At 43.3% G+C, this 26,798-nt stretch overlaps 2 protein-coding genes and 1 non-coding gene across 6 annotated transcripts; 2 read left to right on the top strand and 1 right to left on the bottom strand.

The window, feature by feature from the left end:
• Positions 1-6,233: 6,233 nt before the first annotated feature.
• On the bottom strand, positions 6,234-20,442 carry glt8d2 (glycosyltransferase 8 domain containing 2). 4 transcript variants are annotated; one of them, XR_005608890.1, is made up of 11 exons: positions 19,956-20,442; positions 17,660-17,703; positions 16,036-16,128; positions 15,694-15,895; positions 15,439-15,556; positions 15,268-15,352; positions 14,744-14,856; positions 14,440-14,606; positions 13,194-13,306; positions 12,781-13,112; positions 6,234-7,267 (listed from the first exon to the last, which is right to left on the bottom strand). XR_005608890.1 is itself a non-coding variant. In XM_039601383.1 (11 exons), exons 3-11 carry the CDS (start codon positions 17,676-17,678, stop codon positions 12,934-12,936), a joined length of 1,089 nt encoding a protein of 362 aa, XP_039457317.1. In that variant the 5' UTR covers positions 17,679-17,703; positions 19,956-20,123; positions 20,206-20,442; the 3' UTR covers positions 12,593-12,933. The 4 variants fall into 4 exon arrangements, 3 of the variants coding, with proteins under 3 accessions (XP_039457317.1, XP_031614297.1, XP_039457318.1); XM_039601383.1 differs by lacking the exon at positions 6,234-7,267 and having other exon boundaries at positions 12,593-13,112; positions 19,956-20,123; positions 20,206-20,442; XM_031758437.2 differs by lacking the exon at positions 6,234-7,267 and having other exon boundaries at positions 12,593-13,112.
• Positions 20,443-20,570: 128 nt separating this feature from the next.
• On the top strand, positions 20,571-25,915 carry ankrd16 (ankyrin repeat domain 16). The gene is made up of 7 exons (XM_031758435.2): positions 20,571-21,154; positions 22,005-22,225; positions 22,299-22,341; positions 22,672-22,780; positions 22,896-23,057; positions 24,386-24,464; positions 25,694-25,915. Exons 1-7 carry the CDS (start codon positions 20,817-20,819, stop codon positions 25,855-25,857), a joined length of 1,116 nt encoding a protein of 371 aa, XP_031614295.1. The 5' UTR covers positions 20,571-20,816; the 3' UTR covers positions 25,858-25,915.
• Positions 21,283-21,370, top strand: trnay-gua. Its single transcript is given in 2 exon segments — positions 21,283-21,319; positions 21,335-21,370. It is a non-coding gene; the product is annotated as a tRNA-Tyr (tRNA).
• Positions 25,916-26,798: the final 883 nt, after the last annotated feature.

The raw sequence follows: 26,798 nt of genomic DNA, 5'->3' as shown, positions 1-26,798 counted from the left end.
TTATCTTAGGTTTTTTATTTGTATTTTTTGCTTTTCTTTTTTTCTACTCTTGTGTCAGTTTTAATCACTTATTATTGCTGCTGTGACAAGTGAATTTACCTAAGAAGAATCATGAAGTCCTTATTTTATCTTATCTGAGCCTCACCATGCAGAGCGCTGAAAGTTCAAATTAAGTACTTAAAATGAAATCTAAAATTAAAAAGTAACCAGTTTCAAACCAGTTATTTGGAATAGTGTGCAGAGTGTTTTGAGTAACATTGAATGTTCAAAAACATCAAAGTTCCTATAGTCTCACTTGACAGCTGGGTTGTAGTGTCTGATAACACATAACATCTTGAGGTCTCAACGTGGACTTTAAGTACATTCGCTAGCCAAGGCTAAATACTGAGAGGGTCAAAAATGAAGGGTAAAGAACATCTGACTGTACGTAAGGATAGCAAAAGTGATAGACTGAGGTTGTGCCAAATATGTTAAAGTTAGGGTGATTCGTTAGAGAATGGTACCCCATGGGTGCCGTCTGCAGGTTATAAAAGAGAGTTATGTTCATACTTTATTTTGAGATTCTTTTTACAATTTGACTTTCAGAACTCCCTGGGTTGTGTGCAATCTGTGATGGGCTTGTTTGGAATAAATCCTCCTTTATTCAAATAACACTTTCTCAGGCTCTTCACAGAAGAAGAATCGTCACATAAGCATGTGCTACCATTTTGAACCAATGTACACATTTACCATCATTGACCCAACTAGGACCTACATTGGATGCCCACCCATATGGATTTAATGTTAGAAACCCATGTGGGTCCCATATATACTAAACAATCTTGAGCCCACGTAAAATATATGCCCATATTAACTTAACATAACCCATTTGGGGCCCACATAGGCATGTTTTCAGGGTCTGACTTGCATTTGCCCATGTGCGACCCATATAGTTTGACCAGGTGGGCCCCACGTGTGTCATCAGTGCTAAAAAATATATTGACTACCTCACCTTTGCCCCACCTGGGGCCCACATAGACATGTTTTCAGGGTCTGACTTGCATTTGCCCATGTGTGACACATATAGTTTGACCATGTGGGCCCCACCTGTGTCATCGATACTAAAACATATATTGATTACCTCACTTTTCCCCACCTGGGGCACACAACAACAGCCTATCCTTAAATGACTGTGTTAGCCCATGTCTATCCTAGGTGGAAAACCCAAGTGGGTCCTATGTGTGTTTCCCATTTTGGACCAAGTTAAGTGTTTCCCATGTTTGACCCAGCTAGGACCTACTAAAAGTGCCCACTTGGGATTGCCCATATGGGTTTAATGTGAAAAACCCAAGTAGGCCCCATACAAAAAGCCCAGTTTGAGCCCATGCCCACATGATACCCATCCAGCCCGAGCAAAAACCAGGTGGGGCCCATATATACATGTTGGCTGGGTCAGTATTCAGTGTTCTTAGTAAGTGTTAATTGTCTTTAGTCACTGGTTTGCTTTTTGATGCATTAGTTTTTTGTGTTAAGTGGAATCAGATCTGACCCAAAAAGGAAAAAAGTAACAACATAAAGCGTCCTGAGATCTCAGTAAAAACGTTAATCCTTAAAAAAAATTGCAAATCGTTGTATCCTACCACCCTCCAAGGAAACAGGTGGCCTTCAGATTGAGAACGTCCTTTCTAGGCACCTCCAGTGGCATCCAGTCCTTAGATGGCACCGCTCGGTCCTTGCAGCAGATTTCAGGATATTCTTCAAAGAAAACATTAATTCTGTAGCGCAACGAGTTACAGGACTGAATTTCTACACAGCTTTGCGCATCTAGCTCCGTGCAGGCGGATGCAGTGGAAGAAAGTCACCACGCACAGCGCTATGGTGCATTCACGGTACATGGGAAAACTCAACACTTAGCAAACAGTAACACTTAAAATTAGAATAAAAATAGAATACAACTGGCAATAAAATAACCATGGGTTACAGAAGTCTACGGAAAAACTTCCCCCTGCCTTGACCTCAGGAAACACTTTCCTAATGACTTTATGGGTTTGGCCAGGGGTGGGCAATCTCAGTCCACCGGTGTCCCTGCAGGTTTTAGATCTCACCCTGGGTCAACACACCTGAATCACATGATTAGTTCGTTACCAGGCCTCTGGAGAACTTCAGGACATGTTGAGGAGCTAATTTGGCCATTTAAATCAGCTGTGTTGGTTCTAGGACACATCTAAAACCTGCAGGGACACCGGCCCTCGTGGACTGAGATTGCCCACCCCTGGGTTAGGCTCACTCTGACGTCCAAATCCTTTTTTCAGTTCTCAAAGAAGAAACACTGAAGCATGACTGAGAGTTAATAATGTTTCATATTATTTACGCAGAGGCAATGAAGTTGGTGATTGTAAATATCTGGGTTCAAGCATCCAAAGCAATGGGCAGTGCACAAGGGAGGTGAAGAAGAGGTGCAGGCAGGATGGAGTGGGTGGAAAAAAATGTCAGGCATGATTGATAACACAAGAGAGTGAAAAGGGAAGATTTACAAGATGGCCCACTGTGCCACTAACAAAAAGACACAGAGCAGAACTGAAGTAGCTAAGATTTTCAATGAGAGTGATCAGAATGGACCAGATTAGAAATGAGTACATCAGAGAGATGGCTCAGTTTGAGTGGTTTGGAGACAACGTTAGAGAGGCAAGCTGAGATGGTTTAAACATGTGCAGAGGAGGGACAGTGGATTTACTGGACAAAGGATTTTAAACGTGACTTCCAGTCAAGAGGAAAAGAGGAAGACCAGACAGAAAATAAATGGATAGGTTGGTGTGGAGGAGAAGGATGCTGGAGACAGATTGAGATGGAGGCCCTGAGATGGAGCAGCCAAAAGAAGATTATTTACATTACATTATTTCTGCTCCAATAAAATTAATGTAGCTATTTTCACAGGTATTACAACACAGTGTAGCATCCACGAAAATTTCACAAGGTTGAGTGTTCGAGGTTACAAAGTTAGAGGTTAGCACTAACTTAGGCTATGTCCACACTAGCCCGGATAGATTTGAAAACGGCGTTTTTGTCTGAAAATGCTCCGCATCCACACTAGCATTTTCAGTTGTTTTCACAGAGTTGTGCGTCCACACTGAAACGGCCGAAAACGCTTACGTTCCAGTCCTGCGCATGTGCAAAAGCAAGTGAGAATTAAAGAATTTGAAGAAAAGCTATCTGGAGCATGTACAAACTGATTAATATCAGTTTGTACATGCTAATTGATCTTTTTTAGGGCAGTCAAAATTGAGAGCAATCAAAACAACTGCTGTATAATGCACTCCACTGTCTTTGTTTAATTGGTCACATGACTGCATCACATGACTAAAATGCGTCATAGTTTTAGAAAGTCTATGTTTTCAAGCATCCACACTGCGATGGGACAGCTCCGTTTTGAAATGTATGCGTTTTCGAGAGCGTTTCCAAAACGCTGCGTTTTTTCTTGAGGAAAACGCCGTCTCAGTGTGGACGATAGGCCAAAACGGAGAGAAAACGATGCGTTTTCAAACGAAAATGCATTAGTCTGGAAGTAGCCTTAGCATGCTAGCTAACACCTAAAGATGTCACCTAAAGATGAGTGAAAAGCTAAAATCTATGACAAAGCTATAACTTTGGACATAAAAAAGCAGAAAAGTAACCCTGTGTCTTTGCTCATTGTCCATAATTCTAGAGAAATCTGACATATTCCACTTACCTTGTTTAAGGGAGAGCAACCAGTGAGCTGCTGCATCTGGATTTGTTTTTAAACTCCTCAAAGGAAAGATTTGGGTTAGACTTCAAAACTGCTTCTCCCCACATTAATGATGTTCCTTGCAACAGTTTTCTGCTGACAGTCTGAATATGTCTGACTAATGCCAACGAGCACTGTACTAGAATACCTCCACTTTTCTCTAACTCACTCATAAAGAGAGTTGCCTTTCCAAAAGATCAGTTACTGGTGTACCAGCACAGGTTTTGTAAACCAAACTTTTCTAGTCCTTACACATCACACCTTTTATTTCGGCTAAATGCTGGGTGATTGCGCTCAATTCTCCTCAGACGTGTCGCAACATGCCTCTTCCTCTTGCCTAGTGAGGGCGGGACTAACAGGACCCGAGCCGAGTCCAGCTTCTTGGATGCATCGTTCTGTCTAAACACAGGTAGGACTCACACACAGGGCTCCAAGTCAAAGTACAGTGCATACAGTTTCAAAAAGACCAGAACAGTTGTGACGGTCCCAGACTGTCTGGAAATTTTGCACATTTTCCAGACAGTTTCCAGACTCTCTCAATCCAAACAAAGACTGCTCATGACAGGGAATTCTCCAGGCAAACCTGAGCACAAGGAAAACACAGGTAAGTATCTCTCTCTAAATGGAAACATTTACTCAAGGCAAGGAGCACTAACTGTGGCCCAAAAGCAATCCAGTGAGGCCTGAAGATCTGCCACTCCCTGAAGAAGAGGCCACAACAAGGACGTCAGGAACAGGTGCTTAATTACAGAAATGTGGAGGCAGAAGGTGGGAAATCCCAGAGTCCTGCTTCTGCACCAAAACCAGAACACACACACACACGTCAGAGCACAGAGAGATGCAGAACGACGAGTCAGCTGGTGAGGACAGAGGGATCGTGACACCCCTAATGACAGAATCGCTCTCTCAGTGTGTATTAGGACCAACAGGCCTCACATCATTGGCCAGTTATCAGCTGTTTGAGCTGGGTGCTGGTGAGAGTGACACTTTGGCTCTGACAGCCACATCGTTATGTCAGGTTATGACTTTGAATAGGTCTGCACTATTACACAATGGCAGCAGTGGTTTTCAGTTTCACACCCATATCAAGAACAATTTTTTGGTTGTTGAAATGTGCAGCACTGGTCTGAGATAAGGGTCTGGCACTGAACAGGCTTTAGAAATATCTCTGTGATAAAGGGGTAAGTGTGTTGAGCCTGGAAAAGTAAGGAATCAGTTCATAAACCTGAAGAAAGTGGTTCTGTAACATGTTTTGCATCATATCTTTTTAGCATGTTTTCATTAGACAGCTCCAGTTCAGATGTCCTTGGGATGCTACGCACACATGTGATAAAAACAACTCCACAACAACCTGAACTTGAACTCTGATGGCCCGATGACGTAAACAGCACACACCCCCACCTCTGACGTATTAGGTGCAAGCTCCCAACGTCCAGAAAAATCATTCAGCAGACTGCAGGAGGTGTGAAGGGGAGGGATACTTCAAAGTCCCTGTCTTCTTTCCAGCACATACACCCAGCCTACAGACGCACACAAACAGTATCTGTGACCTTAACACGACGTTGTTATATTGTTCAAACCTGTTTGAAGGAACACTTGAATAACGTCATTCCTGAAATTATAAACATAATAACAGCGAACATCCACTCCTACAGCTAATAAGCATGAACTAGGAGTATCCCAAAATGCACAACCTACTGTAGTCATAACATCAGCCACGCACAATTTAGCATCTTTGATTGTCAGATTTAGTTCTCATGCCAGTCGTTTAGAAAGAGCAAACACTATCATAAGTCCTGGACTGGTAGTTAAGACCATAATCTCTGATGTCAGAGAGAAAGAATTTCTTAAACTCACAAAAACTAAGAAGCAGACGAGGCTGACTCCCACTGTGTTTGCATAAGTTTGAAAGATACTTTTCTTTCATCAAAAGCAAGATACATTCCCGGATTATCTCCCCTCTATTCCACAGTTATCTGTAATAAACTTCAGTTTAGTTTAATTTTATTTATGCAGCACCAAATCACAACAACAGTCACCTCAACGTGCTTTATATTGTAAGGTAGACTCTACAATAATACATACTGAGAAAAACCCAACAATCATATGACCCCCTATGAGCAAGCACTTTGGCGACAGTGGGAAGGAAAAACTCCCTTTTAACAGGAAGAGACCTCCGGCAGAACCACGCTCAGGGAGGGGCGGGGCCATCTGCTGTGATTGGTTGGGGTGAGAGAAGGAAGACCCAGTGCATCATGGGAATCCCCCAGCAGCCTACACCTACTGCAGTGTAACTATCCAGCCCTAGCTATATGCTTTAGCAAAAGGAAAGAGTCAATATGATGTGAGTGATTTCTGAATTTCCAATAAATCAGTCTGTTTTTAAAAATAAAGATTACAGTTCAGCTCTCGAGTTCACTTCATTTTAATCATGAGGAGAAAAATGTAACAAACAACTATTTAAACTTTTAAAGTAACGTTAGACATCAATTCAAACACAAGTGAAAAAATAAGACAATCAGCTATGAAGTTATTAAACAACCTCCGTCTGCAAACACATGATTCACAATATAATCACACGTGTGTGAATACCTGAAGAAAAGAATATGTAGCTATACAGTTGAAAATAAAGATCAATGTGACCACACTGTACATCTGATCCTATTTTATAGCTTGTTCTGCATGACATTGGTGATTATTGGCAGTTTTGGGATGTTACTCTGTGGTTTAGTTGCACTACTAAAAGAGTTTCACAGACTTATTTCCAAAGGAAAACAGGAAGCTGATTCAGTTCATACTTTATTTGTTCTGTGTAACACTTTATCATACGGCCCATCTATATTATAAAAGTGACCGGCTCCAATTCAGGATCCACAAACACCCACCGCGTGAGGCCAAATGTGCAGCACAGCAGCTATTCACTGCCTGTTATCTGTTCACAGTCTTTGGGCTAAAATCCAGTCTTTCTGCCCTGAACCTCAAACTAAAATCTTGCTGCTTTCCTCAAACAGAATAACAGAAAATTTCTTAGGGTGCCTGGAACATTCTGTTTGACTGTTCCAGGGCTGACTTGCATCCCATTATCAGAAAGGATGAGATAGATATTTGCTGTGTCAGGACCAAGAGTCACATCCACTGCATACTTCTTGGCCCTCTTCACTGCACAGCTCGTACATCTCGATTCTGAGCGACTCCTCCAGCTTATCAACAGTTCTCTTTCTGCCTCCATATAACGGCTCAACTTTGGCCCTGGTCCAGTTTTCGGTGGATGGAACAGACTTCAGGAATGAGAAACTTTGGAGGAACTGGACTTTTTCCAGATCTTAGATGAAGCTGTCAGTCTATTCCTCCTGCAGCTGTTTGCTTTTGCATAACGTGAGCAGCAATCACTAAAGTAAAGTGCAGGTTTAATGTAAAAAACATCTTTACACACAGGGACACGAGTGTCGCGGTGTAGAGTGTGGTAGTTGTTCAGAAGCTGTGCCTGCACTGGATCCAGACAGATGAAGATCTGCAGACAGGAAGCTATGAACAAAAGCGTATGTTATTACAATATCAGCAATAAACAAACAGACATTTAAAGTAGGAAAATGGAAAGTGAAATAAAAGCCTGGAAACTGCAACACATGGATGAGAGGAGACGTGGGCAGAAGAAGGACACATTAGGCGTTTTTCCTACCCCGTCCTTGTGAGAGTGTACTCCCTGTTCTTGATTTCTCTTTTATTCCTGTTTCAGATACACTCAACTTCACTTTGCTCACTGGTTGTACTCAAAGTCTCTTTGCACTTTACAGAGAATCCTGTGACTCCTCAGAGGTGATCCACCTCTTCTATTTTCACGCTTTCACAAAGTGAAGCCTGCACTCACCTAAGCGTCCACGTCCGCTGCTTTTCTTATAAGATGCAGTCGGACAGAGCCAGAGCTGCAGCGAGGACACAAAAATGAATGGACACACAAACCAGACAAAGCTTAACATGGAAGGAAAAGTTGGAAACTTACACATCAGTGGATTCTACACAGATCCTAAAAGTAGATAAAGAGAACCAGATTAAACAATGAAATAAAAATATTTTAGTTGCTCCTCTTTTTAGGGTAAAGTGACCACATGTGTGAGGGCAGACAGCTCAAGGACAGAGAACATAACAGTGAATTTCTCAGCATGTCTTTATCCTGTCTTCCTTCTCTCACCCCAACCAATCACAGCAGATGGCCCCGCCCCTCCCTGAGCCTGGTTCTGCCGGAGGTTTCTTCCTGTTAAAAGGGAGTTTTTCCTTCCCACTGTCACCAAAGTGTCTACCTTACAATATAAAGCACCTTGAGGCGACTGATGTTGTGATTTGGCGCTGTATAAATAAAACTGAACTGAACTGATTTAAACAGAATTAGGTGCTATGGTCAGGTGGGTGTTTGTTTTTTATTTTCTTGGAGGTCTCAGGAGGAATCATGACGGTGTGTCTGTGATCTCTGACCAATCAAATGCTCTTACCAAAGTTAAATAAGTTGCTGAACTGGTTCTAACACAGTAAACTGCAGCAGTGACAGTCGCTGCCTCACATCAAGTACAGACTACCAGGACCATCACGCCCTCTGGTGGCTGTAACCAGTAACTGTAGCTCGTGTTGTGAAAGGCACAAATCTGAAAACTTCGGCTGCCTTCTCCCGGCTCACACGTGAAGTTTGTGGGGCTGAACCAGCCAAGCAGTGAGTAATAATAGAAAGTGCTCATCCCAGAAACAAATCCACTGTGACTTCTACTTACAGCTACTTCTTGCTGTGAACTTTGTCACTGTTTCAAATCCTCATGAAGTGATTTTACCATTTACCATTGTCATCATATGAACTACAGGCCACATGGAGGCTTTACCCAGTGTGCCTGGCAAGAGTGGTTTTAACAAATTGCAGGTTATATCTATATCTGCACAGAGCCACTTTTATAAAAGGCAAATTAAGAAAAGGAAACCCGAATGGTGATTAACTTAGCAGACGTTTGGTTCGATTGAAAATCTGACTGCACAAGTTAAAGGACCGCCATATTTCTTAGAGTCTGAGGAAGCATGAATTTAACGACTGTTGGCTCAGAAAGGTCAGCCTCACAGACGAGACAGAGAAAAGAGGCATGAACAGAATCACTGGATTCATGTTTGGGAACGATGAATGGGTGCGCCTGTTCAAGTTCACATGAAATGTGCACTGTCTGACCTGCTGGGGGCGCAAAAGAGACAATGTCAAAGGAGTTTGCAAAGAAAAGCGTCTGGACTTCTTTGAGTTGCTTGAAGACGTTTCACCTCTCATCCGAGAAGCTTCTTCAGTTCTAAGGTCAAATGGCCGAGAGTCCCAGATTTAAACCCAGTGGGAGTATCCCCCCAATGAGGGACAAAGGACCCCCTGGTGATCCTCTAATCACTTGAGCCAAGGTGTGAAAGCGGGTGTGGTACCTAATCAGCCAGGGTTTCGGGTGAGCTCATTGTGAAACCTGGCCCCACCTTGTCATGTGAATTCCTGAGGTCAGATGGCCCAGGATGTGAGTGGGCGTTAAGGCGTCTGGGGAGGGGACTCAAAACTGGATTATAGATGGCAGACAGTTGGTGTCGTAAACCGCCACCTCTGTTCAAAGATGGTCGCTCACAGTGGACATAGATGGCCTCTTTCACTCCTCTTTCAAACCATCTGTCCTCTCTGTCCAATATGTGAACATTGGCATCCTCGAAAGAGTGACCTTTGACCTTTAGATGCAGATGGACTGCTGAGTCTTGTCCTGTGGAGGTGGCTCTTCTATGTTGTGCCATGCGCTTGTGAAGTGGCTGTTTGGTCTCTCCAATGTAGAGGTCTGGGCATTCCTCACTGCACTGTACAGCATACACCACGTTGTTAAGTCTGTGTTTTGGAATTTTGTCTTTCGGGTGAACCAGTTTCTGTCTGAGTGTGTTGCTGGGAACCACCTTCGTTTCACCTTCCACCTTCGTTTCAACCTAAGATGCAGACAAAGCAGAGTTGTTCCTAAGAGCTTGCGCCTTGGATCCAGTCAGGGGACACAGAGCAGACTTGATTCTACAGAGAGCTCAAAATCACCTTTTAAGTGAAAGGATAAGACAGGTCCATTTCACTATAGATGCCCTCCAGATCAAGATCAGCCAGACTCTGCAGGCATGGAAACCCTTCTACCCTCTCCAATCCTAGAAGAGGTTCACAAGTTTGTGGACAAGGCTCAGCGGGCCCAACACTCTCAAGGAAAAGAAAGACAACGCAGAAAATTTCACACCTTGCTTTCAAAAACCCACACCCCTCAGTCTGAACCCACACAACTCAGAGAAGAAAACACACCTGAAGACAGTCGGGAGAAATGGGTAAAGAACTTTTCAGACCGGAATCTCACTGAACCTGAAAAGAGGGTTTTAGCCAAAGGACTCAATTTCGCCATTTCTCTGCAACAGTTGCCCATAGTGGACCTCATCACAGCCACAGAAACCACCATACGGATTAATAAATTATCACAGACAGAAGCAGAGCAAATCAGGATGAAAGTCTCAGCCACCCTCTCCAGTGCCAAAGTCCCTCCGTCTAACCTCACAATACAAGAAAAGAAGGCCGTCGCTTCCCTGAGCAAAGACCACAACATCACTATATTACCAGCGGATAAGGGAAGGTGCACCGTGGTCCTAAACACAACAGATTACCACACAAAGATCACTACTCTCCTCAGTGACAACAACACCTACGAAGCTTTAAAACGAGACCCCACAAGCAGCTACAAGAAGAAATTTATAGCTTGCCTTCAAAACCTTGAAAAGGACAAAACCATTGACCGCATTACATATCACCGCCTTTATCCAGGGGATGCCATACCCTGCATTTATGGACTTCCTAAAATCCACAAGGAAGGGGTCCCACTCAGACCCATAGTCAGTAGCATAAACTCAGCCACTTATAACATTGCGAAACACCTTGCTACCATCCTGGCACCTCTCGTGGGAACACCCACACCACATCAAGAACTCCACCGACTTCACCGACAAGGTCCAGAAACTTACCCTGGATCCAGATGAAACCATGGTGTCCTTTGATGTAGTCTCTCTCTTCACTTGCATACCCACCACGGAAGCAGTGGAGACTGTCAGAAAACGACTACAAGAAGACAGCTCCTTGGAAGACAGGACCAACTTCACACCCGATCAGATCTGCACACTGTTAGACCTCTGCCTCACCACAACATACTTCAAATACAACGAAGGCTTCTACAGACAAAAACATGGCTGTGCCATGGGCTCCCCGTGTCACCTATTGTAGCCAACCTTTACATGGAGGAAGTGGAAAGGAAGGCTCTTGGCTCTTTCAAAGGAAGAGCACCCAGCCACTGGTACAGATATGTAGATGACACCTGGGTCAAAATCAAGACACAAGAAGTGGAATCCTTCACTGCGCACATTAACGCTGTGGATAAAAACATCAAGTTCACCAGGGAAGACACAAAGGATAACTGCTTGCCTTTCCTGGACTGCGCCGTGCACATTGAAGAGAATGGCAACCTCAACATTGAAGTTTACCGGAAGCCCACACACACAGACCAGTACCTCCTCTTTGACTCCCATCACCCTCTGGAACACAAACTTGGAGTAATTAGGACCCTACACCACCGGGCAGAACTTGTTCCCTCTAAGCCTGAGGGAAAAAAGAAGGAACACACACACATGTAAAGGAAGCACTGAAAACATGCGGTTATCCTAACTGGGCATTCATAAAGTCAGCAAAGAGGCACAGAAAAGAAGATCAGACACCAGCGAGGGAGGATAAGAAAGACAGACGCAACAACATTGTCATCCCCTATGTAGCCGGTGTATTAGAGAAACTCAGGAGAGTTTTCTCCAAGCACGACATCCCAGTGTACTTCAGACCCAGCAACACACTCAGACACAAACTGGTTCACCCGAAAGACAAAACTCCAAAACACAGACTGAACAACGTGGTGTTTGCTGTACAGTGCAGCGAGGAATGCCCAGACCTCTACATCGGAGAGACCAAACAGCCACTCCACAAGCACATGGCACAACATAGAAGAGCCACCTCCACAGGACAAGACTCAGCAGTCCATCTGCATCTAAAGGTCAAAGGTCACTCTTTCGAGGATGCCAATGTTCACATATTGGACAGAGAGGACAGATGGTTTGAAAGAGGAGTGAAAGAGGCCATCTATGTCCACTGTGAGCGACCATCTTTGAACAGAGGCGGTGGTTTACGACACCAACTGTCTGCCATCTATAATCCAGTTTTGAGTTCCCTCCCCAGACGCCTTAACGCCCACTCACATCCTGGGCCATCTGACCTCAGGAAATCACATGACAAGGTGGGGCCAGGTTTCACAATGAGCTCACCCGAAACCCTGGCTGATTAGGACCCACACCCGCTTTCACACCTTGGCTCAAGTGATTAGAGGATCACCAGGGGGTCCTTTGTCCCTCCTTGGGGGGATACTCCCACTGGGTTTAAATCTGGGACTCTCGGCCATTTGACCTTAGAACTGAAGAAGCTTCTCGGATGAGAGGTGAAACGTCTTCAAGCAACTCAAAGAAGTCCAGACGCTTTTCTTTGCAAACTCCTTTGACTACGATGACCTGGATGACTGAGAACCTTCACAGACAAAAGAGACAACAGCAGCCTGTCGTTACAGAGTGGACACTGACTCTGCCACACGAGAGGGAGTTATATTTGAACCACTTTTTCACAGTCATCAGGTCTCCTGGGTTATCTTAGCCCATCACTGTCTGGAGTTGTATACTAAATGAAACGTTATATTAATGTATCAGTAATATATCCTTAGTAGAAAAAACTATTCAGTTATGTATTGTTAGCTTAAGGATAGCAATGACAGATATATGAAGCAGAAAGGTATGAAAACATATCAATAAAGATAAGAAACAATATGAAAGGTTTGAAATACAGTTTTTATAATGCGACACGTTTCACAAACACACAACAACACTTGTGTTCAGTCTCTTATTTTCTCTTTGAAGTCACTGCTGAAAGTAATGAGTAATATTTGTACCTGTGAGTGTTACCAGTTACAGACATTCTTTAGACTGGTCACAGTTTGGCGTCTGGCTGTTCTTCAGTGTTACATTCATGGATTTATTCTTTCACCCCGTCACTGTAAGCGTGTGTCACGTGACCCTCTGACCGGTCCTTGGTGCCGCAGACCTCAGCTGTCGTGGTCAGGACGTTCCAAAGAGAACCTTCCAGAGGGGTCTGGGATGAACCACTTCTCCCAGCGATCTAAATGCACAGCAGGGTAGTTCCAGGGTTTGAACGGGCCGTTCCAGTGCAGGAGGTGCGCCTCCTGGAGGAAGTTCTCAGGGTAATGGACATCCGGACTCCACCCTGAACATACAGCGAAGCTTTTTTGGAAACTGAGCTGAGGGTGGTGCTAATATTCCAGCTGTGTGTGAAGAGCGATCTTACCCAGGTGCCTGACGTGCCACACAGAGTCCAGTATCGTGTATTTGTCATGAAACACGATTAGCATGGGTGGAGTTGCCACGCCCCCTGCCATGGCACTGCTGTATATGTTTTGTCTGTTGGTGAGAGGGTTTAAAAATCAGATGCTTCAAGTGGCCAGTGAAAATAAAGAGATTTGTTTTTGTTATACACCGGTGAGCCAGCATCAGTTACCTCTGCAAGGCTCCAAACAAAACAGTTTACATCACATAACCCATCTGCTAATGGGATCAATACGCTCGTGGGGGAAAAGTACTTTTTAGTGTCTTTAAACCTAATCAATGAAAAAGAACAAGTGACTGAAGACAAACAATAAATGAACAAATGAAAACCACATGAAACCGAATAAAAAGATAAAGCTCTAAACGATAATTACGGTTTCCTGACAAACCCCGGCTCTTCAGGAGACGACTCTTATAGTGTTGCTTTGGCCGGTGTGTCACAGCACGCATACAAAAGGACACTGTGCAGAATTTAGACATGCCAACAGCATCCGAAAGAACTTCTGTATTTGGGATGAAGTAGGAAAGAATTTTGGGACAGTAGAGCTGAGTAAAGTTCAGTTCCACTCAGTGTGGCCACTACACAAGCTGCATGCTCGTTCATGCAAACGGTCCACAGACTGTCAGAAGCTCTGTGCACTGATCTCACCCCAAACCACAGTCATTCCCTGAATCTGACCGTGTTGTGTTCCTGCCTAACCAAGCCACAGCACTGCTGCAACATACAGAGGCTAGCTAGCTAATTACAGTTATCAGTGGTTCAATGGCTTTTTACAGAATATCTGTGGGATATCTCTCACCATCACAGCTGCTTCCCTCTAAATGCCAGACACTGACCATCATATGCAAAAGTGTAGAAACATCTGCAATACAAAGTTTAAATCCACAAACACACATTCAATAAGCTGACAGATGTAACCACAGGTAAGTCATGTAGGGAATAAAGTGTGGCTCTTCATGGTCAACTTAATAAAGTTTTATTGGTTGAAAACTGACACAAAGTCTTTATAACTTACAACTATGATCCTTACAGGTTTGCTGAGCATTGTCGATGCATAGACAGTACCGTATAGAGATCTAAAATATGTAGCATTTGACCTTTGACCTCTCTTTCAAGGTAAAATAAGATCAAACTTTCATAAAACAAATCTACTGCCTTTGTTCATATTGGTAACATTTAGGAAATGACACTAGTTTAAGGAGTATACCTGAAATTCTCCTCCATCCACTTCTCCAGCTCTTTGGTGATCTTCTGCTTCTTCCACTCGTTCAAATCTGCCACAAACACTCCAGGGTTGAAAGAGCAGTCACTGGGGTTGATGCCCAGGTCTTTCACTTCCTGTTTCCTGTAGTCCAGGAAGCCCATGTAGGTTGTCTAGGGGACGAGCTCAGAGGAGAGAATACCAAATATAATGACCGAATCCCTCCCACGTGTCAAATAAAACCTCTTTATTATGAGATTTACACGAGGCATAAAAGTCTAAAATCATAACAGAAGCTGTAAAAATCCACCTGCATGCCGATGCTGCGCACCATCTCGTGTGTGGAGGGAAGGTCGCAGTCTGTGGCGAAAGCAGCCGCGTGTCCTGGCTTCAGTTTGATATCAAACAGATCCCTGATGTCACCTGAAACACAACCAGACTGCAGTGCTGTATTTGCACCCATCCTGATACTTGTCACACTTTCATGTTTCAGATCCTAAAACTGATTTTATTAATTAACAAACAGAACCCGAGGAAAGGCAAAATGCAGTTTTTAAATAATGCTGTATTTATTTAGAGATCTTCTGGGTTTAGTTACTTTTCCAGGAGCCAATAAAGGGCTCCTTTGACTTCACTGGGTCTCATATCAGGGTCTACCTCTGAATTCAGCAGTTTAATAACCCTGTAACTCAGAGGACTGTGCGACGCTTCTTGTTAGCACAGTTGTGTCTAATGTAGAAGATTACACATGTGTGTAAAGATCATTTAAACACTTATTTAATCATTGAGTTTAATATGGAATCATTTTATTAGACTGATTGTAGACATGCATACCCTGCACGATGATGTCATCATCTAAGTATATAACCCTCTTGTGGAGGATGTCGAGCAGAGGCAGGTAAAACCGCACAAAGTTGAGCTGCAAAAACAAAGTTTTTTTTTTCTTTGAGACAGAAACTCTGTGCTTGGTTTGGCTGATAGCACAGATGCAGATGCAGCACTCACAGGATGTAAGAGATCAGGTCGAGATGAATCTGGCTTCACTTTTCCAACAAGGACCATCGGATTAAATTCCACTATCTTGTAGCGGATGCCTTTGAGTTTTGTCTTCTCTATGTACCTCCTGACACGTGAAAAAGAAAAGGAAGATTAGGTGAGAAATACTCACTTTGGGCAACAATACTGGGACTCCGGAGAAAACCACTGATCTCCATATTTGGAACAAAGTGCGGTTCATATTTTTGTTGTTCAAAGATGCACCTCGTGAGTTTGACAGCATCACGAAGAGTAACAACGTAGAAGAAAACACTGGCGTCTGTGTTGCTGATGATGCTGTTGATGGTTGCCATGGATGCACCCATGCGCTCCTCAGATGCACAGATGACAACAGGCACGACATCATGCGCTTCTGCAGCGTGTTCCGGAGAAACTTGTCCTGAATTCTTGGGGCTTTTCCTGTTCTCTGTCAGGAATCAGGAGTTTAGACTGGTTTATGCTCAATTTCAGTGGGATCATTTTCACTTAAGGAAAGTAACATAGTTTACATTTGGAACATTAGTGAGTATTTCTCAGACCAAGTAGTGAAGACCAACGCTGACGCACCTGAGAGTCTTGGCCGAGTGGAGGCTCTGAGCAGTGTACTGCGCAGGAGGAGGCACACCATCAGCACCAGCAGCACCAGCAGGATCCGATTGACTGAAACACGATCACTCAGTGTTTGTGTGCAAAACTAAGGAAGTTTGTCTCAAAGCAGATTGATGTCATAAAACAACATAAACTACGTTTAGATAGAACATCATAAACCACAGACTTGTGCCCGACCTCATCTGTCAGCTTGTCCATCATCACTATGTCTCGTCCTGCACCATCCTCACACGTCCTCCTTTGACACCCTATCACATGCTTTCACTACAGAGGCAGAAACTCCCTCTGACCTTCTCTATACCTCTCCATCATGTCCAGGATCAACATTGGATCTGACCAATCACACTGTTATGACATCATAGCTGTCCACTCAGGGAAACATTTTTTAAAAGTGGGTGTTAAGGTCAGGGTTAGGATGTGACTGTGGTTAGGGCTGTGTGATGTGATGGTGTTTCCATCACTACAGTGTGATTGGTCACTTCCAGTGTTGAACCAGGACCAACATCAGGAACATCAGCACGACGACATCAGATTGAGCCTCCACCAACGCAGTCAAAGCAAAGTACAAGTAAGAATAATGAAAACTGTGAGCTCACAAAGCCCGAGGTGCTATGAGGCGATTTACTTTGTGGCCAATAGCTGAGCCAGAAGTGTTAACAACAGTCTGATGTTCATTAGCTCAGTTTGGCTTAAAGAGACTGAAAGCTTTAAACCAAAGAAAGAAAAAAGACTTCACAGAGACACCGACTGCAACAATAGGCAGGTAACTGCTACCTTTATGCTAGCAATGGTAAAGTGATTCTCAGTCGCACAGCAAAGAAAGAGAATAAATCATCCCATAAATAATCAAGTGATTATCAGCTGTTACTATAAAAAGCTGTGTAAAACGTCAATTTTCAAAATGCTTTGTGTATTTTTCAGAGTTTCCTCCAGCTGTGAGACACACCAGAGAGGAAGGAGGGCCCCGTCCCCGTCTGCAAACACTTACAAAGCTTACTTTGATTTTTGTGCAGCCGTCCGGGTACTGTAGCTGATGCTAACTGGAGTCTGCACAGCTTACTAACTCTCTCTATGCCTTTTCCCTGGAATTGTCCACGGATTATTGAAAGCACTTAAGGATTGCTCTCACAGTATGAGAGAATCCAGTTACCAGTCGATTTAAATGTTAAAGATTTGGCTAGTAGATGGTGGATTTCCTGGAGGCGAGTAAAGTGAAAAATGTGCCTTTTCTGTAGAAAAAAAACAGCGTGAAAAAAACTGGAGTGACTGAATTATGTACACATGCAACTTTTACTTTTTAACAACTGCATGCAGTTCAGGAATAACTCGTTACAGCCCGCTGCCTATCCCATTCCATAGATATTTGGTGCATGTGCATGGCTGCTTCCTCTTCCTGAGGAAAAATGAAGGGACCTTTACTGGCAACAGCTGCCCAGTGCATGCACAGTGGACCAGAATGGAAAGCACATGCAGACAACACAATGTGCTAACGTTACTTCTCAGCTACAAGAACATGTCAGTTTATACTGCTGGACAACATGAATCAGTTTATCCATTTGCATCACACTTTAGTTACACTTACTTTTTCTCAGGAGAGCCATGTTTTATATTTGCTTCCAGGGACATCTGCACACACACCAAGACAGAGAAAGAGAGAGCTATGAAGCCACTTCTGAGAAGCAAAAGATGAAATATTTTGTAATTTGGCTGGTGCCTCAGGGAGGGGAACCCTGAAACCTGCCAACACAGCTAAAAGCCCTGAAATGTGTTTTTTATTTCTAAAGATGACAGCTCTGATAGGTTTGGAGTGCAGGGGATTGTTACTGTCAAATAACCTGATGACTGCTGTTTAGAAGCAGTGTGTTCTACAACTGTGAATAATCTGAGGTAGTCTGACAGAATACAGCTTTAACCCTACAAACACAAAGCACAGAGGCCGTCTGTGCAGGAACAATCAATCCTTACAAATAAACGGACGTGTTCCTCTTTCAGCTGCTCGCTTTAGGGGTCACTGCAGCGCAGCATCTGATTCCATCTCACCCTCTAAACATCACTCACACTCCTGCCTGACCTCATCAGTCTTTGGCTGCTTTTTAGTCATTTTGAGGACAGTCCTTGAACCTGGCTATACTGGGAGGAATATTTCTTTTGTTTGACCAGTCACTCAACACTTACTATTAAAGTGTAAAAAAGGCATCCCGTCATAAGAAATGGGAAAAAAATGGCCAAAGACATAAAGCAGTATTTTACATAAACAAGGTGATTCCCAAAGAGCTGACACATCCTGTGTACACGTGGACGACAAATGAATGGCAGGCCTAAAAAACTACTTGAAGCAAATGAAGAGAATGGGGAAAATCCAGCAAACGCCTGAAACCGGACCTGAGGGATGGATCTGGGGCTTCGGCCGATCCATCTGCCATTTGTCAAAGTCTCATTAGAAACGGCCACAATTCAAATTGTTGTGCATATGTATGGAAGAGGTTAGAGGAGGGGTACAGCAATGATTGTCCAGAGGCATCTGTAAACACGGGGGAGGCTCTGTCACGGTGTGGTGTCAGAGATCTTATCAAACTGGTGGGATTAGGAATGATAACAGTGGAATCGTAACACTAGCAGGAAGGAAGCTCACATCTCTGAAGAGCGTGACGTAGACGATCATTCCTAAGCCAATAAGTTTGTTTCTACGCTCAAACAAACGCTACAGTGAAAAGTAACACAAAAAGAACTTTACATGAAAGCAGAGTGATGTGACCAGACACAGATTCAGTGAGTCCGACGCTAGAAGACAATGGCTGACACGTGGCTGAGTCTTGTCCAAAGTATTTCCTTCCTGTCTGGTGCCCGACGGGCTCCATCAGGGCATCTGTTTGCCTACCAGCCTTTCAAACCTTTATAAAATACAACAAATGCTCACACAGTGAATGGAGGGGGTGAAATCTCCCCTTTCATAAGACATATAAGGGATTCTTATTAACACCCCATTAATTATGCTTGGAGTTTAAAATATAAAATCTGCCCAGAGAGGATGGCAGCTTGATTAGCTCATAATGATGCTGACTCTGCAGGCTTTCACCAGAACTGCTGTCAGCTGAAATACAACAGGACTTGCAGTTTGTGTCCTGCATTTGTTTCTGGTTTATTTGCTGCTCTTCAGAGAATTCAGAAACATCTGGAACTGCTTAGCTTTAGCTGGAAAGAGCAGAGCTGCCCAACACTGCTGGGCTGCATTTGAACAACTCATCATTTACAGAAGTTACACTTTAGTACTCTTGTATGTAATATGTCCTCTTAATGCATCTCAGTGCAGTTTCACATTGTCAGTGTCAGTTTATACCAGTGCCACAAAATAGTTTAACAAGTGAGTGGTATTATATTTAGACTTAGAAAACCACATTTTCATCATCAGCACAAGGTCCTCATGGTCTGTGAATATGTGAGTGTGATGGTGAAACCATCACACTGAAAACAGTTCACTCTTCCATATGTGAAAAGGTCTGTAACATTCTCAGTATGGAGGCAGGGAGGGGGCGTGTTTGTCCTCTGTCCAAAAAGACCCATTAATGTAGAGAAGTAACAGATCCCACTGAAACAGACGCTTTCACCGAGCACTGACTAAGAACTGAAGTCAAAAGCTTAGATGGAAATCTTTAAGCAGAGCATGTTAGTGTAAAATGACAAAAAGTTCTATTGTTTCATAAAACCCTTAAACATTACAACATCATGCAACCATAACACACACAAAACTATCTGTAGAACAAAAAAGAAGAAAAAAAGGTCTTTTAGATGGCGAAGCATGAAGGTGTGTCAGTGCTGGTTTGGTACGAGAGCCATCATTTGTTTTTAAGTGCAGTACAAAGTCAGTGAAACACACTCACCAGCAAGAACAGCGTGGAGGTTACAGCTAGTCCCATTCGTGGAGCTGATGGTCCGTGTTGTAAAACCTCTGAGGACCGAGACTCACCCGCTTTTCTCTCCCCCCACCTTTTCCTCCAGATGTGACTCGTCTTGTTGGTCTTCTTCTTGTTAGCCAGATGCTGGATTATCTTATTTAAAAGACCAGTGACGGCAATATCTGATCCACTTTTGGTATTTTGTGAGAAAGAAAAAGAAGTCTGTGATAATTACCCTCGTGGGATGTGTTAACATTATGCCAGTAAGCATTTATTAACTTAAAGTGTCTTTATTATTTAATTACATTAAAGACAATTTTGGTCCTTTAGACTCTAAACGACCAAAACTGTCTTTAATGTAAAGAGCAACGTGATCACGTTGCTACAACAACTACATCTCCCACAATCCACATGGCCACGCCCTCCTATAAGGGCAACGAAAGTTTGGCCATGAATGTTCTTTCTTTGCTAATCCAGGTAACGGCATTCTAACCTTGCTTTGACTATTATATAAAAGGTTTCTCATCAAATTGTATCAGTATATGCACACTGTATAATTCTGATCATTTTAATCTAAAATCTAAAAAAAAAAAAATCTATTAGTGCTTATAATAATATTTAGAATTTTGATCAAAATATAAGTACGTAAAAAACCCAACACTTGCGTGCTTTATGTCGGTTTCAGAGCTACAGGGTTAGGTCATGGTTGGCCACGTGATTTTAAGCAGCTCAACCAGGAATCGCGCTGGTAAACAGGCCAGCGTGTGTTCTTCTACACTTCAGAGTAACTGTTCTCATTTTGGCCCGTAGGCCAGTTTCTGCTCCAGCATTTAACTTCCACCCAGCATGGATGAAAACACTTTGAAGCTGCTAGTGAAGCTCACTCAGGACGGACAGTTAGCCGCGCTGGAGAAACACATAACATTAGGCGGCTCGACTGCGGCGCAAACTGTCAGCACCAAACACTTCGGCAAGTCGGGAGACACCTTGCTGCACTACGCCGCAAGGCATGGACACCTGGACATTGTAAAGTACCTGATAAAGGGGGTTGGCTTGGATGTAGAGGTGTACAACAACGACTACAAGAGGCCGCTGCACGAAGCTGCCTCCATGAGCCACAAGGACTGCGTTAGCTACATGCTCCAAGAAGGCGCCAAAGTGGACAGTCTGAAGAAGGCTGACTGGTGAGAAAGAACCTGTTAAAGTGCTACTACATTATTGTAACCCTATTGTAAAAGGAAGGAGGAAGAAATCAGCGCCGTCTTCCCCGGGTTTACTTTGAACCTGGCTGCGCTGTGGGAGGAGTCACCGCCCTTCGATAGCTCAGTTGGTAGAGCGGAGGACTGTAGAGGCTGAATGCTGGCATCCTTAGGTCGCTGGTTCGAATCCGGCTCGAAGGAGTGACACTTTTTAACTCGACAGAACAGTACAACCGATTAATATACGTAAACGAATGTTGTCATATATGCATAAAATAAGCTGCTTTACTTTTCTTTAATATACTTCAATAAATTTGTGTTTCTAGTTGAAAATCGAAGGGACTTATTAGTAAAGATAGCCAACAATACAATAAGTTATTACAAATTAAATATACATTATTTCAAATTCAGACTTTACTTGAGGTTTGACACGTGAAAGTCACGATACAGTCCAACCCTGTTAAACACTGACTGTTCTACAGTGGTGCTCACTGTATATGTGAGCCCCGTTTGGAGTGCATTCAATAGGGTCGTTTAAAATTAACATGAAAGAAATTGTAATATTTTTTTCATAAGCTACTTTTAAAATGTGAAAATATTACAAGTTGTATATGTTCCATGATTGTAGCGCAGGAAACAAATAAAAACAGGTCAGTAGGACAGCATCAGCACATTTGTTATCCTTCCAACTTCACTCCATATTTCCCCGGTTATCCACGCCCCCTAGTGGCTGTATTAGTAAGTGCGTGACAGATCTTCTACATAGAATGTATGAATATATCCGCCAATTGCAGTAAGTTTGTTTGTCAGAGGAGATTTGTGTCTCTGCTCTCAGGACTCCGCTGATGATGGCGTGCACTCGGAGGAACCTGGACGTGATCCAGGAGCTGCTTTGCCACGGTGCCGACCCCGCACTGAGAAACAAGGACGGCTGGAACTCCTTCCACATCGCCTGCAGAGAGGGAGACCCTGTGGTCATACAGCACCTGCTCCTTGTTGCACCCGACGTCTGGAGGACGGAGAGCAGGACACGCAGGACGCCACTACACACTGCAGGTGTCTGTACTTACAGTATATGGAGATGTGACGTGAGGGGAAATTATAACTTACATTCTCTCTGTTCATCCAGCAATGCATGGATGTGAGGAGGTGGTTAAGATCTTGCTGGACAGGTATGTTGAAATTTTACATGGAGCCTAATTCTGCTGCATATTTAATGCCAAATCCAGTCAATTCTGGATGTTGTTTGACTGTAGTTATCAGCAGTTTTTTTTTACATACAGCCAATGTCAACTGAAAATGACAAATTCACAGTATAAAAATGTATTTAATAAATAGATGTTTTAAAAATTAAAGTCATTTTTATGACACTGAAAATTTCTGCTCTCGTAAATTTATGTGACTTCTTTTGGCACAAATGCAGCTCCACCTGCTTGATGCTGATTTGCAGCTCACAGATAACTTTGTCTGACTGATCCTCACATTTACTGGTGTTTTTCCAGATGTGGCTACACGCCTGACAGCACTGACAGCTGTGGAGTCACGCCTTTCATGGACGCCATCAGGAATGGACACATCTCTGTGGCCAGGCTTCTTTTAGATGAGCACCAGGTGGAGCAAAGCATTCCCCTGCAGTAATGTTTCTGCACTGACGTAGTTATATGTAGTGTCTCCACCTGACCTGACTCTGTGTGTGTGTGTGTCTGTGTGTGTGTATGTGCCGCAGGCATCTGCAGCAGCTGCTGACATACTCGGGGCTCAGCCAGTGCACCAGGTAGCCGTCACTGGCCAGGATGAAGCTCTGCGGTTTCTGGTCAAGGACTTGAATGTAGAGGTGAACCAGAGGGCGACCAGCATCCAGCTCACCGCCCTGCATTACGCTGCCAAGGTCAGAGCAGGGATTTCCGTCTGGTCTACTTCAGCAGTCCGGTGGGAAGTTTCGGAATGGTTGGGAAAGATAAATAAGTAAATGAGCAGCGTAGGAATGTAAGGAAAGGGACCAAGATGGGATGACTTGAGAAGTTTGCAGATATTTTGCTTTGTTGTTGCATGCTGTGGTTAATATTTACTAGCAGCAGACCCTCGCCATGGCTCAGCTGGTGGAGCGGAGGATGTAGAGGCCTGACGCTGAAATTCATGGGCTGCTGGTTTGAAGGAGTCACAGTTTCATCCTTAAGGAATATTACATTTATCTTTCCAAACCTTTCATATTTTATAATTACAGGACAGTCTTCACAATGAACTAACAGCACTTTTCCTGTAGTTTTACCCTGTATGGCGTAGTTTCACTCATCCAGTCCGGATGAGCTGGCTAAAGAACAACAACAGCTGGTTACAAGCTAATGTTATGTCAGCTAGTGTTAGACACAGGTGTCTAAAAAAATCACACTTTCTCTCTTATAAACGGTTTGATTACATTTACACATTGTATGAGAGTTTATTTGCTAAGTGTCCAACAATGTTTGATTCACTAATATTTAATGTTAGCTAACATGAGCTAACAGCAGCAAAAACGGTGCTTACTGATAGAAAAGCTGAAGATATCCTCAACAACTCACTTCAGTATCACTGTGAAAAGAGAGCACTGACATAGATATTGACAGTGGAGGTAAATAGTGGACTGACAGCATTCACTGCAGTCAAACGGTGGCTTGTTTGTCCTACAGCAGCCATCATATCTGGAATTATGCACGTGGATTGGGAAAGATAAGAAAATAAACATGTCTGTAATGTGGGTATATCTCACCAGTTTCTGTTTTCTTTTTGCACTAAGACGAGGTTCCTATAGCAGTTGCCAGAGGCAGTGACCATTCTTGAAGATGAGTGGAAATCAAACATTGCTTTATTTAAAACAGTCATGTAGCTTTCAGGAACGTAAAAGCATCCACCTCATTCTCACCTCTCTGTACACCTGATGCTAGGCTGATGCTTGTAGCTTCATTTTTTTTTAGCTGTCACTAGCTGTTACAACAAGGACATATTCACTGTACATGTGCTTGTTTTATATCTGTGCTCTTGATTACAAGAATTACTGGAAGCTGTTTTTTGTCATCTCTGATTGTAGCCATGAAGAGTGAATGAACAGTTTTCTCAGACTGCTAATACAAGACATGCGTACCGAACATAACAAGAGAATAAAACCAAAAGCCTCGAGGCAAAGCACGGGCTACAGATCCTTCTCCGAGTCACAGTGACACTGACGTGCATCTCTTTCAGGAGGGCCACACGTCCACTATAAACACACTGGTGGAGCTGGGAGCGGATCCTCATGCCCGGGACAAAAAGGGAAGGACTGGTAGGATGACCTTCTCAGTGCCTTTATGTAAAGTTATTTTCTCTGACCATGCACCTTAATCAGAGACAGTTATTTAACAAACAATGACATCCATAAACTGTTCAGTGTGCCCGTGTGTTCTGCAGCTGAAATACTCTGTTTCTGTTCAGCCAGTTGAAAATACGGATCATGTGACGAGGGGAAATTTCACCAAACGATCACAGATGATCTTTTCTGGCTTCACGTACACTAACAGTCAGGATACTTGGTACACAGTGATGGACATCAGCTGGTTACGTGAACACTGCGTTTATCAGTCTGGTGATGAGGGAAGTTTTCATGTTTGCAGCATATGACAAACAGAGACAGGTCTACAGGCAGCAGAGCAACTGATATTAAATGATAATAATAGACAAATATGAACAGTTTAAACACATAATACAAGCTGAAAGCAGCAGTGTGAGTGTGTGAGCTTTGACATGTTGCACCACTTTATTAATAAAGTTTAGCCTGTTTGATGTCATGAAGGAATAAAGGCAGAGTTCAGAGAATTTCACGATTCTTATCGATGCTCATCAGGGAAGACTTTAAGAAACCTTAGACCTTCCTACTGTCCATGCATGGAGTTCTGTGGGATCTTCCAGGAATGGTGGTGCTATATTCCAGAGACCTGATTGGTCAGTAGGCAGTAATCTCGTACCTACTGATCTCTTATCTCATACACATCTTGCACTGGAGCAGGTTATAGTGATGCAGCATCAATTTCCACGCCATGCACCGCCGCAGCAAGTGAACCAACATGAAAAATCCACCATTTTTAGTTTACAGGCTTCTGCCCATTAACCTTTGGTTGGACTCTCTTAAAATAACTTGAAAGCTGCACAGTTAATATTGAGTGAATGTCTGTGACGGGTTTACTTCTGTTTTTTGTCACTGACATCAAACAAAGAAAGAGCTATTCCTGTGTTTTGCATACACCTGTGTACGTCCCTCGTTTGCATTCATTCAGTCTGAAAAATGAACCTGCAGACTCCAGCTCATCAGCGCAGTGCTCTATAGTGACCTGTAACATTTTCAGTGTTACAGAAACGGCACCAAGCTTCTGAAATGGGAGAGTCATCTGTTGGCTCTCTTAGTTTGCCTTTTTATTTTCATATGGTGGTAATATCACCACCAAAACTCAGTTGTTAAGGGAAGCAGTTTTTTACTGCTGTTTCATTGTTACTGCTCAGCTCTTTCTCTTCTCTCAGCTCTTCACATGGCGTGCATTGGGCAGCACGCAGACGCAGCCAGGATGCTCCTGCAGCTCGGCCTCAAAGATTCTGAGGATGCGTCCGGCACAACCGCCAGGCAGCTGGCCAGGAAACCCGACGTAGTGCAAGTGTTTGAATGTGACCTGGCACACAGACCCTAATCAATCCTTGAAACACTGAATTCTTAATTTATTGAAATAAAGAAAAGCTGAAGCCTAATAGTGTGATTCAAGTCATTTTGCACAGATTGTGTGGATTACAGTAAAAACTGTCACCCTTGTGTTTGCTAAAAGACGCAGGTTTAGACATGATTGGTCACGCTAATGCTAATCTCGCTTTATCTGATAAACTCTGCATCCTGCCAAAACAAAAATGGAGCTTTCATTGTCAGCCACGACATTTGGTACTGTTTGATAATCTGCTTGGCTGCCTGCTGTGTTGTACAAAGTTTCTACTTAAAAATATGTTTGTCTTGGTTACTGTCTATATGAGCTCAAAGCAGTCCACACTCCGATGTAGGACTTGGGACTTTTCTGTTTGTCAGTGGGTTTGCCAAACAGGTGTGTCAGGCATATATCTTGTTGCAGCAGTTGAGCATGTTGCCCACGCTATGCTCAACAGGCAAAGTTGCAATTCACTAAAAAGTAATGTAAATTTTTGTGACTATGATGGAAACTATCACAAAGAAAATGAAGCCACAGCGTTTGTTTGCTGTAGTTTTCTTGTTCAGTTTCACACAGTGCGTGTGTCAAATGTGTGCAATAATTGGCAATCAATTGCTATAATTGACACGTAAGGCATAAAACCAATGGATGGACTCCTGCTAGAACCCTATGATTACAAGACAAAACACCGGCTCAACTAACAGCTACTATTAACTACTGGCATAGAAACATATTTTATCCTTATTGTACTTTATGCTTAATGAGTGAGTCACATTTAAATATATTTGGCCGTATTGCGTTAAAACAGTTTATGATATTGTTATTTAGCTATGGGTATGCCACACTACCTTCCGGCACTGGTAAGGTTTCCCACATCAACACAGTGTTTGGCCCATATCTACTTTGTTGGGACCTGGTCACCCTACCTGATCCCTGTC

This window comes from Oreochromis aureus, linkage group 17, assembly GCF_013358895.1.
Source record: "Oreochromis aureus strain Israel breed Guangdong linkage group 17, ZZ_aureus, whole genome shotgun sequence".
Classification (NCBI taxonomy): Eukaryota; Metazoa; Chordata; class Actinopteri; order Cichliformes; family Cichlidae; genus Oreochromis; species Oreochromis aureus.
The sequence above is the reverse complement of the archived record's forward strand: the minus strand, read 5'-3'. Positions and strand labels throughout refer to the sequence as shown.